Raw genomic sequence first — 14031 nt, 5'->3', positions numbered from 1 at the left:
GGACCTGCCACCCCCCCCCCGAGCTCGCCCATTCCAGCCGCCCGCACACAGACTCTACTTAATCGTAAGTTAGATAAGTGTATTATTAAGCTAAGCGTGTTGCCTTCCTAGGCGCACTGTAAGTATTTTAAAGAAATGTAAGTATGTACATAGATATAAGAATAAACAAGTAAATTCACTACCTGAGTAAAATCAAGAACTAAAATCATACACCTAAGTAACTTCACTGCCAACTTAGAATCAATGAAATGTACAAACTCATGCCTCTAGCGAGATAGCGAGTGTTTTTGCCTAGAATTTTCACTCCTGAATTACATGAAATTATAGCAACTTTAAACATAAAGAGTGAATCCACTCACGAGTAGGCATAGGCTATGAAACTTATAAAGTTGAAGCCTGAGTAGGGACATGATAAACGGTGTTGCATAAGCCGTAGCTAGATTTCAGAGTCACTTGGACATTAGGTAATTCAAAAAAAAAAAAAATCTTGAAAAATTTGAATCCCATCACTGCATATACATAACGCTGCGCCATTATGATCCAGTGCCCAATGCACCCTTGGATGAGGATAAGGGTTAGAAGAAGACTTCTCACTTTCATCAACTTTAGTATGGTCGCAGTGATGTGAGGGATGCAAAATCCCTTGACCTCATAAAAAAAATATATATTACAACTAAATGTATAATATAAATCATTTAATTCTAAATATCTATAATTTTTAATTTTTATTTTACATCTCACCAATAGATGTCTCTAGTGAAGTTCTAGTGATTCAAGAACAAGGTTTCTAAATTGGTTCATATATATATAGAACTTCCAAGAATTTGAGTAGCGTGGTTGTCAATAGTGGGTAGAATTGGTGAATGTTACACGTGTGTAAAGTGATCACTTAAACCAGTCTATGACGGTCGTCAGCCCCGTAAATGCCCAGACTTCCATATTCTTCTTCATCTTTGATGAGATGTCAAAAAATAACAATAAAACTCAATTAATTTTTATTCATATATATATATTTTTTTGTGTTATAATACAATAGCTATCCCTGAACAATTTTGTACACCACAATTTAAAAGAAAACTATACAAAACTACGTACAGTCTTTATGACTTTCTAGAAAAACTACATACATATATGTTCATATCACATTAAAAATTGGATACTAAATTTTAAGGTCGGGGTGTCAAATTCTAACCTAACTCTTTTTTTGACAGGTAGATTTTGACTAAAGTATGCTAGAAATACAAAAAAAACTATTGAAATATGTGCAGAGAAAAAATCATACAAATTACACCACTTTTCATGAAATTTGAATGGTTTAATGAAGCGTAGAAAAAGCGGCTTCAAAATTACAACAGCATTATTAACCGGATCCACGCGGCTCGCATAACCGTATGTGTTTTAATAAAACATGCCCCATACGCGGCTGACATAACCGTATGTGTTTTTACTTTGCTCCAAGTTTCCAACCTCAGTTCAACTTGGTGGGATTTTTTCATGGTGTGGAACTTTGGATAAAATAATACGTCAATCCTTGGCCTTATGACATCTGTTGAAATATCTGACTAATAATTTGTAACATCACAAGGATAAATAAAAGAACAGATCCCTGATTTTTCTTGCGGTCCGGTAATTAGTCCACGCCATAATCATGCCCTATATCTATCTCACTCTCGACGCTACGCATCGCCAGTGGGTAAGAGTGACACACGATGCGTGCTCTGATTTATTTATGTTACGATCTTATTTGTTTATATTACGATATATTTCAAGAATAATGTGACACAATTGTATTATGGAGTACCAAAAAGGCACAATGAATCCCATTGAACGTTTTTGTTTAGGAAAATAAATCGTTTCTTAACTAAATACATGATAAAAGTAATCATTTTAAAAACGGCAAAATACCGCCGCGTACGGGCTTCTCTCAGGAACAAAGTTGACGCGGTTAAAAGGTTAAAAACAGTAAAAAATGTTTTCATACATTATAAAGAAGAAAATAATATGTTCCTCTACCTCTTAAAATTTATTTGAATCTGAGGTTAGGTTTAAAAATTCAAGTGTTCACAATATAAAAACAAATACAATAATAACACCAGAGCAAGTAAATACGTTATAAAATTTGTATCAATTTATTAAAATATTAAATGTAAAATAAAAAAGTACTTAATACACAGTAAGATATTTGAGGCAAAGAGTGGAAAAGAGAGCAACACTGAATCCATTTGAACTGATGGAGTATATGGACTGATTTCAATTCCATTATGTAAATGGCCCCTAATAAAATGTAGAATACAGTAAAACCTCTATGAGCGGTCACTCCTGAACGGTGGCCATTTTGCTTTATAAAAAAACACACATTTAACTCTTAGCGAGTGTTTTTGCCAAGAATTTTCACTCGTGAATCACATGAAATTATAGTAACTTAAAAGAGTAAATTCCACTCACGAGTAGGCACGGGCATCTAGTAGTACTTCTAGCTCATAACTCCATTATAATCTACCACTATGGCCGTTATTATGGTGAAATCGGAAGTATAGAGTGATTGGGTTTGAGGAATCCCACCAAGCAAGGGCAAATCCGCAAAGGGCCATTTTTCGTATCCGTGTGTAGTAAAGAAGTTTAACTGTATATCATAATTGGGTGGAGAGGTGACGCTAGTCTTAAACACGGATGTTAAGTTGATAAGTGTTGAGTGATTGGGTGCGAGAAATCCCCGCAAAGCCGCCTGAAGTGTGTTTGAGTGGGTTGCTCTGTTCTCCGGCCGGGTGGAGTGATCCCGGCTCTTAGATTTCTCCGTTGAGCAGCTGCTTGTCAAACATGAACTCGCCGAGCTTCTTGTACGAGGTCATCAGCTTGCCCAGAGTGGACACGCGTCCGGCGATCTCCCGCTGCCCCTTGTACTGCTCCTCCAGGAACTCTCCCGTCAGATAATCCGAGAGCTGTAAAAAAAAGTCAATAAGCTTGATGTACATACAGTCTGTTCCCAGTTATTTTACCTCTAGTTTTTTTTTAATTTTTATTATTTATTTGGCAGTATAAATGATTTTGTCCGCCTCCGGGTAGTGGTCAGCACGCTCGGCTACCATTCTGGAGGTCCCGGGTTCGATTCCCAGTGGGGTCACATAAATATAAGTGATTTTTTCACTCTAATATTTATTCAATATTATCCTGGACTGGTACCTGAAGCAAAGGGCTGATCACCTTTCCTTCGTGTGTTAACAATCAAGATAACACTGCGTTTATATGACGCAGTGCCCTATGCACCATTGGGGTGCGGATAAGGGTTTTATTATTATATATACAAAAATAAATGAAGAATTCAATCCAACAAACCTTGTTTTATTTTGGATATATTACCCAACGATTCAAAATGGAATTCTACCAACTGTCTGCAGTTACAATGAAATAATGTGCAAGTTCATTCAATATGGAATTCTACTAACTGTCTGCAGTTACAATGAATTAATGTGCAAGTTAGAGTAGAGGTAGGACTTGCATGATAGTCGTTGAACTCCTTGCAATCGTCCTTGCACTCTCCGCTGACATCGTTGCACTTCCTGGTGCAGTGCTTGGTCTCCTCGCAGGCCCTGATGACTCCTCGGATGCTGTTGGTGACGTCGGCCTCCAGCACCAGGGCGTCGTTCAGCGCCGCCAGCCCCGTCCAGTGGGTCTGCTTCGGGGTCTAGGGACAGATCAACGATTTTACAATAGAAAAAAAATACTTATGACTGAATTGTAAATAAAATTTATTAAGTGCAGTAGTAGACTCACAATTAATCCTATGGCATATCAAAGCTATTAATAATAAAATAATAAGTCTTCAAATTCAAAGAATAATGAGAAAAAAAAATGCGACTTATAAATTAACTAACTAACCATCACGCCGCTTCCCCCCTCACTTAAACCAGCCTATGACGGTCGTCAGCCCCGTAAATGCCCAGACTTCCATATTCTTCTTCATCTTTGATGAGATGTCAAAAAATGATATGAAAATAACAGTAAACTAATTAGATTATTCTAGTGATAGATAAATTTTTGTTCGCCTCCTAAGTGTAATGGTCAACACGCTCGGTGACCGCACTGGCGTCCCGGGTTCGATTCCCAGGGAGGGTCAAATAAATATAAGTGATTTTTTCACCCTAATATTAATTCAATTTTACCCTGGACTGGTAACTGAAGCGAAGGGCTGATCACCTTTCCTTCATGTGTTAACGATCAAGATAACACTGCGTTTAAATTATGCAGTGCCCTATGCACCATCAGTTGCGGATATGGATTAGAAGAAGTAAGAAGGAGAATATCAAATAATATAATAACATTTTCATGTGGTAACGATCAAGATAACACTGCGTTTATATGATGCAGTGCCCTATGCACCATCGGGTGCGGATAAGGGTTTGAAGAAGAAAATTCTATCCATCGTAAAATTTACGATGATGACCTTGGGAAAACAAAAGAGGTGTAGGAAGACCCCAAAAGAGATGGTCGCTGTGGGGCTGAAATGTGTGATATGCTCAGTGGGTCACAAGAAGACACCCGGTGGGCCGCATGCGGCCCGCGGGCCGCAGGTTGGCCACCCTTGCGCTAGACAATATAATCAAGTTATAATAAAATATTTATCGTGATTTTAAAACAAAGTTACATTTCAATTATAAAATATTATAACTATCCGGAATGTTTGGCACTCACCGGAACGGAGATGAGGGAGGTCAGGTTGGAGGTGAGCCCCCCGCGCATGCTCAGGTATTCTATCAGCTTGATGGCGTGCTCCCGCTCCTCGGAGGCGGACTGGAAGAACAGCTTCGCGAATCCGGGCCGGTTGATCTGGATACAAAATTACAACAAAAAAATACATATTATTGTCTATATACATCTATATCGCTATATATATATATATATATATATATATATATATATATATATATATATATATATATATATATATATACATCTACATCTAATCTGCCTCTGTAGTGTAATGGTCGGCACACTCGGCTACCGTTCTGGAGGTCCCTGGTTCGAATCCCAAGCGGGGTAAAATAAATATATGATTTTTTCACTGTAATATTTATTCAATATTACCCTGGACTGGTACCTGAAGCGGAGGGTCTGATCACCTTTCCTTCATGTGTAAAAAGATCAAAATAACACTGTGTTTATATAGCGCAGTGCCCTATGCACCATTGGGGTGGAGATAAGGGTTTAAATAAAAATATTAAAAAAAAAATCTATATGCCATCAAAATTTAAAAGGCGATTTAACAATGTCCGCTGGGTTCATAAAAGTGTCTGAAATATTAGTTCAGAGACTCGCTGGCCCGGCGCTGTACGCTCTAGCAGGCACTGCAAAGGTCCCTCCGGCATGTAGGCCAGCGGACCTATCGAGGTGCTGCATAAAGGAAAGGTCTCCAAGATGATTAGCCAATGTGAAGAGCGTGGTTGGAGCAGTATATATGGGAGAGTAGGCCCGAGAGTCTGCATAGCACGTATGGCTAGAAGCTAGGACTGTATGCCAGGGTCAGGAGTGGAGGAATCAGAAGGTATATATGTGCAGCTGAGGCGGTATAGTTGGGAAGATCAAGGGTGTATTAGATGGTGTGATCATGTATAGAGAATGGTTGGAGCAGTATATATGGGAGAGTAGGCCCGAGAGTCTACATAGCATGTATGGCTAGAAGCTAGGACTGTATGCCAGGGTCAGGAGTGGAGGAATCAGAAGGTATATATGTGCAGCTGAGGCAGGTATAGTTGGGAAGATCGAGGGTGTATTAGATGGTGTGATCATGTATAGAGAATGGTTAGAGCAGTATATATGGGAGAGTAGGCCCGAGAGTCTACATAGCATGTATGGCTAGAAGCTAGGACTGTATGCCAGGGTCAGGAGTGGAGGAATCAGAAGGTATATATGTGCAGCTGAGGCAGGTATAGTTGGGAAGATCGAGGGTGTATTAGATGGTGTGATCATGTATACAGAATGGTCAGAGCAGTATATATGGGAGAGTAGGCCCGAGAGTCTACATAGCATGTATGGCTAGAAGCTAGGACTGTATGCCAGGGTCAGGAGTGGAGGAATCAGAAGGTATATATGTGCAGCTGAGGCAGGTATAGTTGGGAAGATCGAGGGTGTATTAGATGGTGTGATCATGTATAGAGAATGGTTAGAGCAGTATATATGGGAGAGTAGGCCCGAGAGTCTACATAGCATGTATGGCTAGAAGCTAGGACTGTATGCCAGGGTCAGGAGTGGAGGAATCAGAAGGTATATATGTGCAGCTGAGGCAAGTATAGTTGGGAAGATCAAGGGTCTATTAGATGGTGGCTAGAAGCTAGGACTCCCGCTCTATACCAACAGTACAGAAAAGACAATATGTTCAGACAAGCTAGCATTTGGACTCACCGTGTCCTTGGAGAAGTGTGCGGCCATGGCGAGGTACTGGAGAGAGGCGTGCAGCTCCTTCTGGACCTGGTGCCGCATTTCCCATACGCAGGGGTTCTCCATGGTGATCCACTTCTTGGACATGCTCACCGGCGGCTGCTCACCTGAAATAGGAAGCAATGAGCAATGATGGAATTGATTTTTTCTCGACCCTTTCAACTCTGACCATTTTTCTCATAACTGGTCAGCTATTCTGATCGAAAAAATGCGACGTTTTCCTACCATTAAAATAAATATTTTGGGACACTCTGTCTGGCGATTCGTATGACCGTTTTAATTAAGATTAACTGTATTTTTCTGAAATATTTGTTGGTAGAATATACTCGGGTGATAGATGATCTCAAATCCTTGGAAGTTCTATATATATGAACCAATTTTGAAACATTGTTCTTGAATCACTAGAACTTCACTAGAGACATCTATCGGTGAGATGTAAAGAAGATGTGTGATTGTCAATAATGGGTAGAATTGGTGAACGTTACACGTGTGTAAAGTGATCACTTAAACCAGCCTATGACGGTCGTCAGCCCCGTAAATGCCCAGACTTCCATATTCTTCTTCACTTTTGATGAGATGTCAAAATGTAGTATGAAGGTAACTCCTGTGATTGGAGATAATCCAGATTTTGTGAACAAGTATTTGGACACACTCAAAATGTTGTAAGTAAAACTTTGATTAAAAATGGACAGATTTTACCACAAAGTGACTGCCGAATCAATTGATGAAATTACATCTTATACTGTTAATATCATCAAATATAGTCAGCCCCGTGAATGCCCAGACTTCCATATCCTTCTTCATCTTTGATGAGATGTCAAAAAAATAATAAAAAATGAATTATTGATATTATCCAATACTTTATTTATTGTTTGGGCATTAACTTTGTGGTAAGACATGTTACAATGATTAAAAAAAACAATTCGTTTTTTACCACTTGAGTTTTATTATAGACTACATGTTTCAGAAGTTGAACTAAAAGAATTAAAGAACATCATAGCGGTCTTGTTAGTAATTATTTTTCGGAATTTGCAAATCACATAATAGATACTAATCACTCATTTCACTCTCATAAATTAAAATTATTACACCTTGTTCCATATAAAGGCCAAATTATGAATTATCTTGAAAATTTAGAAATCCAAAATAAACTGAATTCTAATAATAATTTATTAAATAATATATTGTTTCAAAATTCTTCACCATTGCTTTCCATTTTTCCTTTGTTTTCAAACTCCGTCCCTTGACTAACCACTTCCCCTTACTTTCCCCTCTCCTTATCTATAGAACAATTTTATATTTTATATTTTATTTATTATACAGACCTGAATGATGGAAGTTTAACTTCTGAAACATGTAGTCTATAATAAAACTCAAGTGGTAAAAAACGAAGTGTTTTCTTTAATCATTATCAAATACTGTTGTCACTAGGCAGTACCCGACCTACAAAATAAATCAATATTCCGACATATCAAAACAGCTTATCTAAATCCATTATGAACGAACAACCCGACTATCTGAAGATGCAGAGCACTTCATATCTGATACGGCCCTAATTGATCTACAATACGTGACACGAGTATCGCCTTAGGCTATCTGGGGTCTGTCGGATAAGGACAATGTCGGCACGGCGGATTAATCGGTCATCGCGCAAACGTGTCGATCTGGAACAGAGATTACGGATACGCTTCGAGTGGCACAATTCCGTGTTTACCCAAGTGATAAGGATAGCTTTAAAGATAGACTTTTGTATCGCTAGTTTGTCTACCTTTCTTGAACGCCCTATTAACGCGATATTTTTTTTCTTCTTCTTCTCCGTCTTAATCCTCATTGCTGAGGGTTGTGACCCTTGCAGAAGCAATGACTCTTCTCCAGTTATCCCTTGACTGCGCTGCACGTAGCGCTCCAACCACCGAGGTGCCTGCTGCTGCCTTAATTTGATCGGTCCATCGTGTGGGGGATCTTCCTCTCCCTCTCTTTCCCTCCAGGCTACCGATCACAACTAGTCGTTCCAGGCTATCCTCGTTGCCACGCGCAACGTGTCCAAAGAACTGGAGAATCCGTCGGGTACAGATATTGGCCAGAGCCATTTTTTCAAATTTTGTTTACATATAAAAAAAAAAAATCATATATACATATAATATTCCCGATGAGTAATTTCTATTTCTCATTTTGGGACATGGGATTAAGGTTAACAAGACTGGAACACAAATAATAAAGTAACTAACCATCACGCCGCTTCCCCGCCGGGGTAGGCAGAGAGAATAGAGCGCTACACCACTCTGTCCTTGCAAAAATTCTTCGCCTGTTCCACGTTCATGCATCTCCTCATACATACCCGCCGATTGTTACGACTCCTAACCTAACCACTTTCAAGTATTTGGCATACCTGATCGTGCCATGTTTTTTCTTGGTCTTCCTCTGCTTCTTTTCCCGCTAACATTCGCCTCATAATTTTTTTTTACCGTTCTTTCCTCACTCATTCGTTCTACATGTCCAAACCATCTCAACACACCTTTCTTAATTTTATCGATAATGCTTATCTCAGCTTTGCATTCCTTCCTTATTTAACTATTCGCACATCTATCATACATCGTTTTGTCGCACATTCTTCTGAGAGATCGCATGCATGCCCTATTGACGTCATATATATCGCTCACTCCTTTCAACAATGACATATATCAAAAATCAAAAATTTTCAGTTGTGCATGTTCTCGGAATGCCCAGAAAATGTACTATATCCCAGCAAAAGCGTCATATTTTTAACTTAATATTTACCCGCTACAGGGCAGAAAGTGTTGTTTTTGCATTTTGAAGAATAGGTTTTTTAATTACTTTTTTAAAATAAACTTAATATTTTTCAAATGGAGAAAAAACATGCAGGTTTTGATTAAAAAGATCTGTTGCACAGTAAAAAGTTCAATAAGTGGCTTGATATTTATTTTTAATACATTTTATTATATTTTTAAACTTTAAAAACAATCTCCTGATAAATTAAGTTTTTTGATACATGATGTTGTTGAAAGGAGTGAGCGAATTGACAGACACGCACTCCCCTATGGCTCCGAATGCTGGACGATGTACAACACCTACTCTAGGCAACTAGAAACTGCTGAAATGCGAATGATTGGATGGTCAGCTGAAGTGTCCCTCGGAGACCAGATAAAGAGGTGACGCATTCGTGGAAGCCTGGCTGTAACAGGCATCAATAGTAAGGTAGGGGAAAGGCAATTGGAGGTGGTATGGGCACATAGGGCGCAGAGAACCTGATCATATCGTGAACCAGGCAATAGAGGGTAATGGTCAGCACAATCGGCTACCGTACTGGAGGTCCCGGGTTCGATTCCCGGGAAGGGGAGGTCAAATAAATATAATTGTTTTTTCACTCTAATATTTATTCAATATTCCCCTGGACTGGTACCTGAAGTGCAGGGCTGATCACCTTTCTTTTAATTTATTATTAGATTAAAACCAATATTTTTAGCTTTTCCACTTTTTTATTTGACCAGCGACCGGGTTTCGACATTACCGACATCATCAGACTGGTACATCAGACGTTCGGTAACGACGGCGGTAGGACATCAGACGTTCGGTAACGACGAAACCCGGTCGCTGGTCAAATAAAAAAGTGGAAAAGCTAAAAATATTGGTTTTAATCTAATAATAAATTAAAAATGCAATTCCATCACCAAGTGTCAGTGGATAATATAAACCTTTCTTTTATGTTGTGGTTTCTAGTTGAATACAACTTTAATTTATCAGAAGGGAAGCAAGATGAAAGCGGATTACTTTTAACACAAATTTATTCAGTTCTATAAAATAACAATCAAGAAAATACTTAAGAATAATCGCGTGATTCTAATATGAGAACAGTTGAAATACGTGTCGATCTGAGGACGGGCGGCGGCGAAGTGTAACGGGCTCGTTTCCGTTCGTTGCGGGCTTCGTGTAGGGTGTTCGTTATTTCACTCGATTTGGGTTGCCATGGTAGAGTGGGTTGCCACAATGTGTTAACGATCAAGCTAACACTGCATTATTATATGATGCAGTGCCCTATGCACCATTGGGTGCGGATAAAGATTTGAATTAGAAAAATGATATAACAATCTATTTTATTTATTTAATTTATTTCATAGATTGAATTGATTTTTCAGGAGAACGTTTTTAAAGTTTAAAAATATAACACAATGTTTCAAAAATAAATATCAAGCCACTTACTGAACTTTTTACTGTGCAACAGATCATTTTAGGTAAAACCTTAAGGTTTTTTCTCTATTTGAAAAATATTTAGTATATTTAAAAAAATAATTAAACAATACTTTTTCCTCAAAATGCAAAAACAACACTTTCTGCCCTGTAGCGGGTAAATATTTAGTTAAAAATATGCCTCTTTTGCTGGGATATAGTACATTTCCTGGGCATTCCAAAAATAGGCAAAACTGAAAATTGACAATTTTTGATTTATGACGTTCTTGAAAGGAGTGAGCAATATAACGCAAATAAAATCAGTTGAAATTAGTGAAAGCTAAATTGGCAGTACGCAATGGAGTCCAAAGCCTATGAGTTGGCAAAAGCAGTATGAAAGTAGACTGAATGCAGTCGGAATGCCATCTCTCAGTGCGGCAAGACCATGTATGGTAGATGTTCCAATGGTGATATAAGGAAAGGGTGCAAGGCTGAGATGAGCACTATCCAGCAAACTAAGGAAGGCGGCTTGGGATGGTTTGGGAAGGATGAGAGTAGACTGGATGCAGTCGGGATGCCATCTCTCAGTGCGGCAAGACCATGTATGGTAGATGTTCCAATGGTGATATAAGGAAAGGATGCAAGGCTGAGATGAGCACTATCCAGCAAACTAAGGAAGGCGGCTCGGGATGGTTTGGGAAGGATGAGAGTAGACTGGATGCAGTCGGGATGCCATCTCTCGGTGCGGCAAGACCATGTATGGTAGATGTTCCAATGGTGATATAAGGAAAGGGTGCAAGGCTGAGATGAGCACTATCCAGCAAACTAAGGAAGGCGGCTCGGGATGGTTTGGGAAGGATGAGAGTAGACTGGATGCAGTCGGGATGCCATCTCTCGGTGCGGCAAGACCATGTATGGTAGATGTTCCAATGGTGATATAAGGAAAGGGTGCAAGGCTGAGATGAGCACTATCCAGCAAACTAAGGAAGGCGGCTTGGGATGGTTTGGGAAGGATGAGAGTAGACTGGATGCAGTCGGGATGCCATCTCTCAGTGCGGCAAGACCATGCATGGTAGATGTTCCAATGGTGATATAAGGAAAGGGTGCAAGGCTGAGATGAGCACTATCCAGCAAACTAAGGAAGGCGGCTTGGGATGGTTTGGGAAGGATGAGAGTAGACTGGATGCAGTCGGGATGCCATCTCTCAGTGCGGCAAGACCATGCATGGTAGATGTTCCAATGGTGGTTCCAGTCTACTTTCATACATCAGGGTAATACAATATTACATTTACCCCACATCATATCATGTTTATTAATATTTTTCTTTGTTCAGTGACTATTACTCATACAGTATGTGATGTTGCAACGTTGCCAACTCATATTTCTTTGTCTGGCTTTTCTGATGACGATCTGTTTTTGTTTATATAAATTATAATCAATTACTAACATTTGACATTAAAATATCTGCATTTCCGCAAAATAAGCAGTCATTGATGTTTATGCAAATTATTTACATCATTTTGAGTGTGTCCAAATACTTGTTCACAGATCTGGATTATCTCCAATTACAGGAGTTATTTTTCATATTATTTTTTTAATAATATGAAAAAATAACTCTTATAAGATAATCCAGATTTGTGAACAATTATTTGGACACACTCAAAATGTTATAAATAAAAAAACTAGTCAAATTATAAGCAAAAATAATGAAAATGAAAATGGTATTTTCTGGCGTTTCTCATGTGTGTGATTATAATCCAGGATTCGGACCTCACATACTAATATAAGAGTTTCTGCTCAATAAAAAGCTTCTTTTCATCTCACCAATAGACATCTCAACATAGATGAAGAAGAATACGGAATAATTTAAATGTAACTTTGTTTTAAAATCACCATAAATATTTTATTATAACTTAATTATAATGTCTACCGGTTTCCAAGCTAATAATTATAGTAATAAAACCCTTATCCGCACCCCAATGGTGCATAGGGCACTGTGTCATATTAACGCAGTGTTATCTTGATCGTTTACACATGAAGGAAAGGTGATCAGCCCTCCGCTTCAGGCACCAGTCCAGGGTAATATTGAATAAATATTACAGTGAAAAAATCACTTATATTCCTTCCAAGCTAACCGCTTCTTTATCAAGACTTGATAAAAAAGTGGTTAGTTTGGAATCCGGTAGACGTTATAATTAAGTTATAATAAAATATTTATAAAGTGATTTTAAAACAAGGTTACATTTTAATTAAAAAATGGAAAATCACATTTTTTTTTGTTTTGGACACACTCAAAATGTTGAAAATCACATAGTTAGTGCTTCAAATATAAATGAAAAGAATATGGAAGTCTGGGCAATTACATGGCTTACGACTGTCATAGGCTGATTTAAGTGATAACTTTACACACATGTAACATTCACCAATTCTACCCATGATTGACAACCACACTACTCAAATTCTTGGAAGTTCTATATATATATATATATATATATATATATATATTGTTAAGTTGTTATTTATTGTTCACAATTCACAGCTGGCGACAGGTCGCAAGCTGTGTAAATGTATACACTTCCGCATTCTCACGTCATAAAAAAGTTACTACGTCTGTTGAGATCGTCAAATTATTAATGTTTTTTATATAGCTGTTTATTTGTCCCATCCAACGACGCAAAAGCCTGATTTTCAATAGAAACGAAGAAAAAAATATGAATTTGTTGTTTTATACGCTTCCGAGAACAACTCGTCATTTGTCAAAACAAAAAATAACACGAGTCACGCTCGTCGTAAGCGCGGAAAGGTCGACAAAGAACATTGAAAAATAATTAAAATGAAACTTACATGTCTCGCACGAGGCGACGGCCACCAGGGCAGCAAAACACAGCAAGAACTTCATCTTTATTGCAGTTTGGCGGATTTAGGATACGAATAGCTCGAGATATAGACGTAGAATGTTTTCCCTTGACTTTCGTCGGCCTTTACACGCACTGATGTAGAAGGCGACTCGCGACAACGATGCTGCTGGATGAATTTAGATAACGCGCCGCTAAGGCGAGATCGATGCTAAATTGCACACTAACACTCAAACCGACAGTGATAATGACGAATAATGATAAATAATAAACCAATCGACTTTCGACTCGGCCAGTATTGTTGTCATCTAGAACGGTAATCTGAAACAACGAAGTTGCGCGCACGCCGCAAAAAATAGAGGTGGCGTCCGGAAAAAAATACCAAAATAAACTTAAAACCTCATCAAATTCACAAAATAATCAATCAATATTACAAAAAAATATCATAAAATATTTATAAAGGCAGAATTGAGTGTGTAGTTTTGATGTTCGGTTGTTATTTTTCGGTTTTTTAAAAACGTGCGCAATACGACACCTCTGAAAAGCAGCTGATCAAAGT

General features: G+C 38.4%; 1 protein-coding gene across 1 annotated transcript; it reads right to left on the bottom strand.

Annotated features, from left to right (window-relative positions):
* Positions 1-992: 992 nt before the first annotated feature.
* On the bottom strand, positions 993-13697 carry LOC148311698 (ferritin heavy chain-like). Its single transcript, XM_088256243.1, has 5 exons — positions 13462-13697; positions 6397-6539; positions 4690-4824; positions 3497-3682; positions 993-2939 (listed from the first exon to the last, which is right to left on the bottom strand). Exons 1-5 carry the CDS (start codon positions 13514-13516, stop codon positions 2784-2786), a joined length of 675 nt encoding a protein of 224 aa, XP_088112369.1. The 5' UTR covers positions 13517-13697; the 3' UTR covers positions 993-2783.
* Positions 13698-14031: the final 334 nt, after the last annotated feature.

Source organism: Brachycentrus maculatus, unplaced genomic scaffold, assembly GCF_059751285.1.
Source record: "Brachycentrus maculatus isolate JH-2025_06_01 unplaced genomic scaffold, ASM5975128v1 h1tg000059l, whole genome shotgun sequence".
NCBI classification, from domain to species: domain Eukaryota; kingdom Metazoa; phylum Arthropoda; class Insecta; order Trichoptera; family Brachycentridae; genus Brachycentrus; species Brachycentrus maculatus.
Note: the sequence above shows the minus strand (reverse complement) of the source record. Positions and strands in the feature narration are given on the sequence as shown.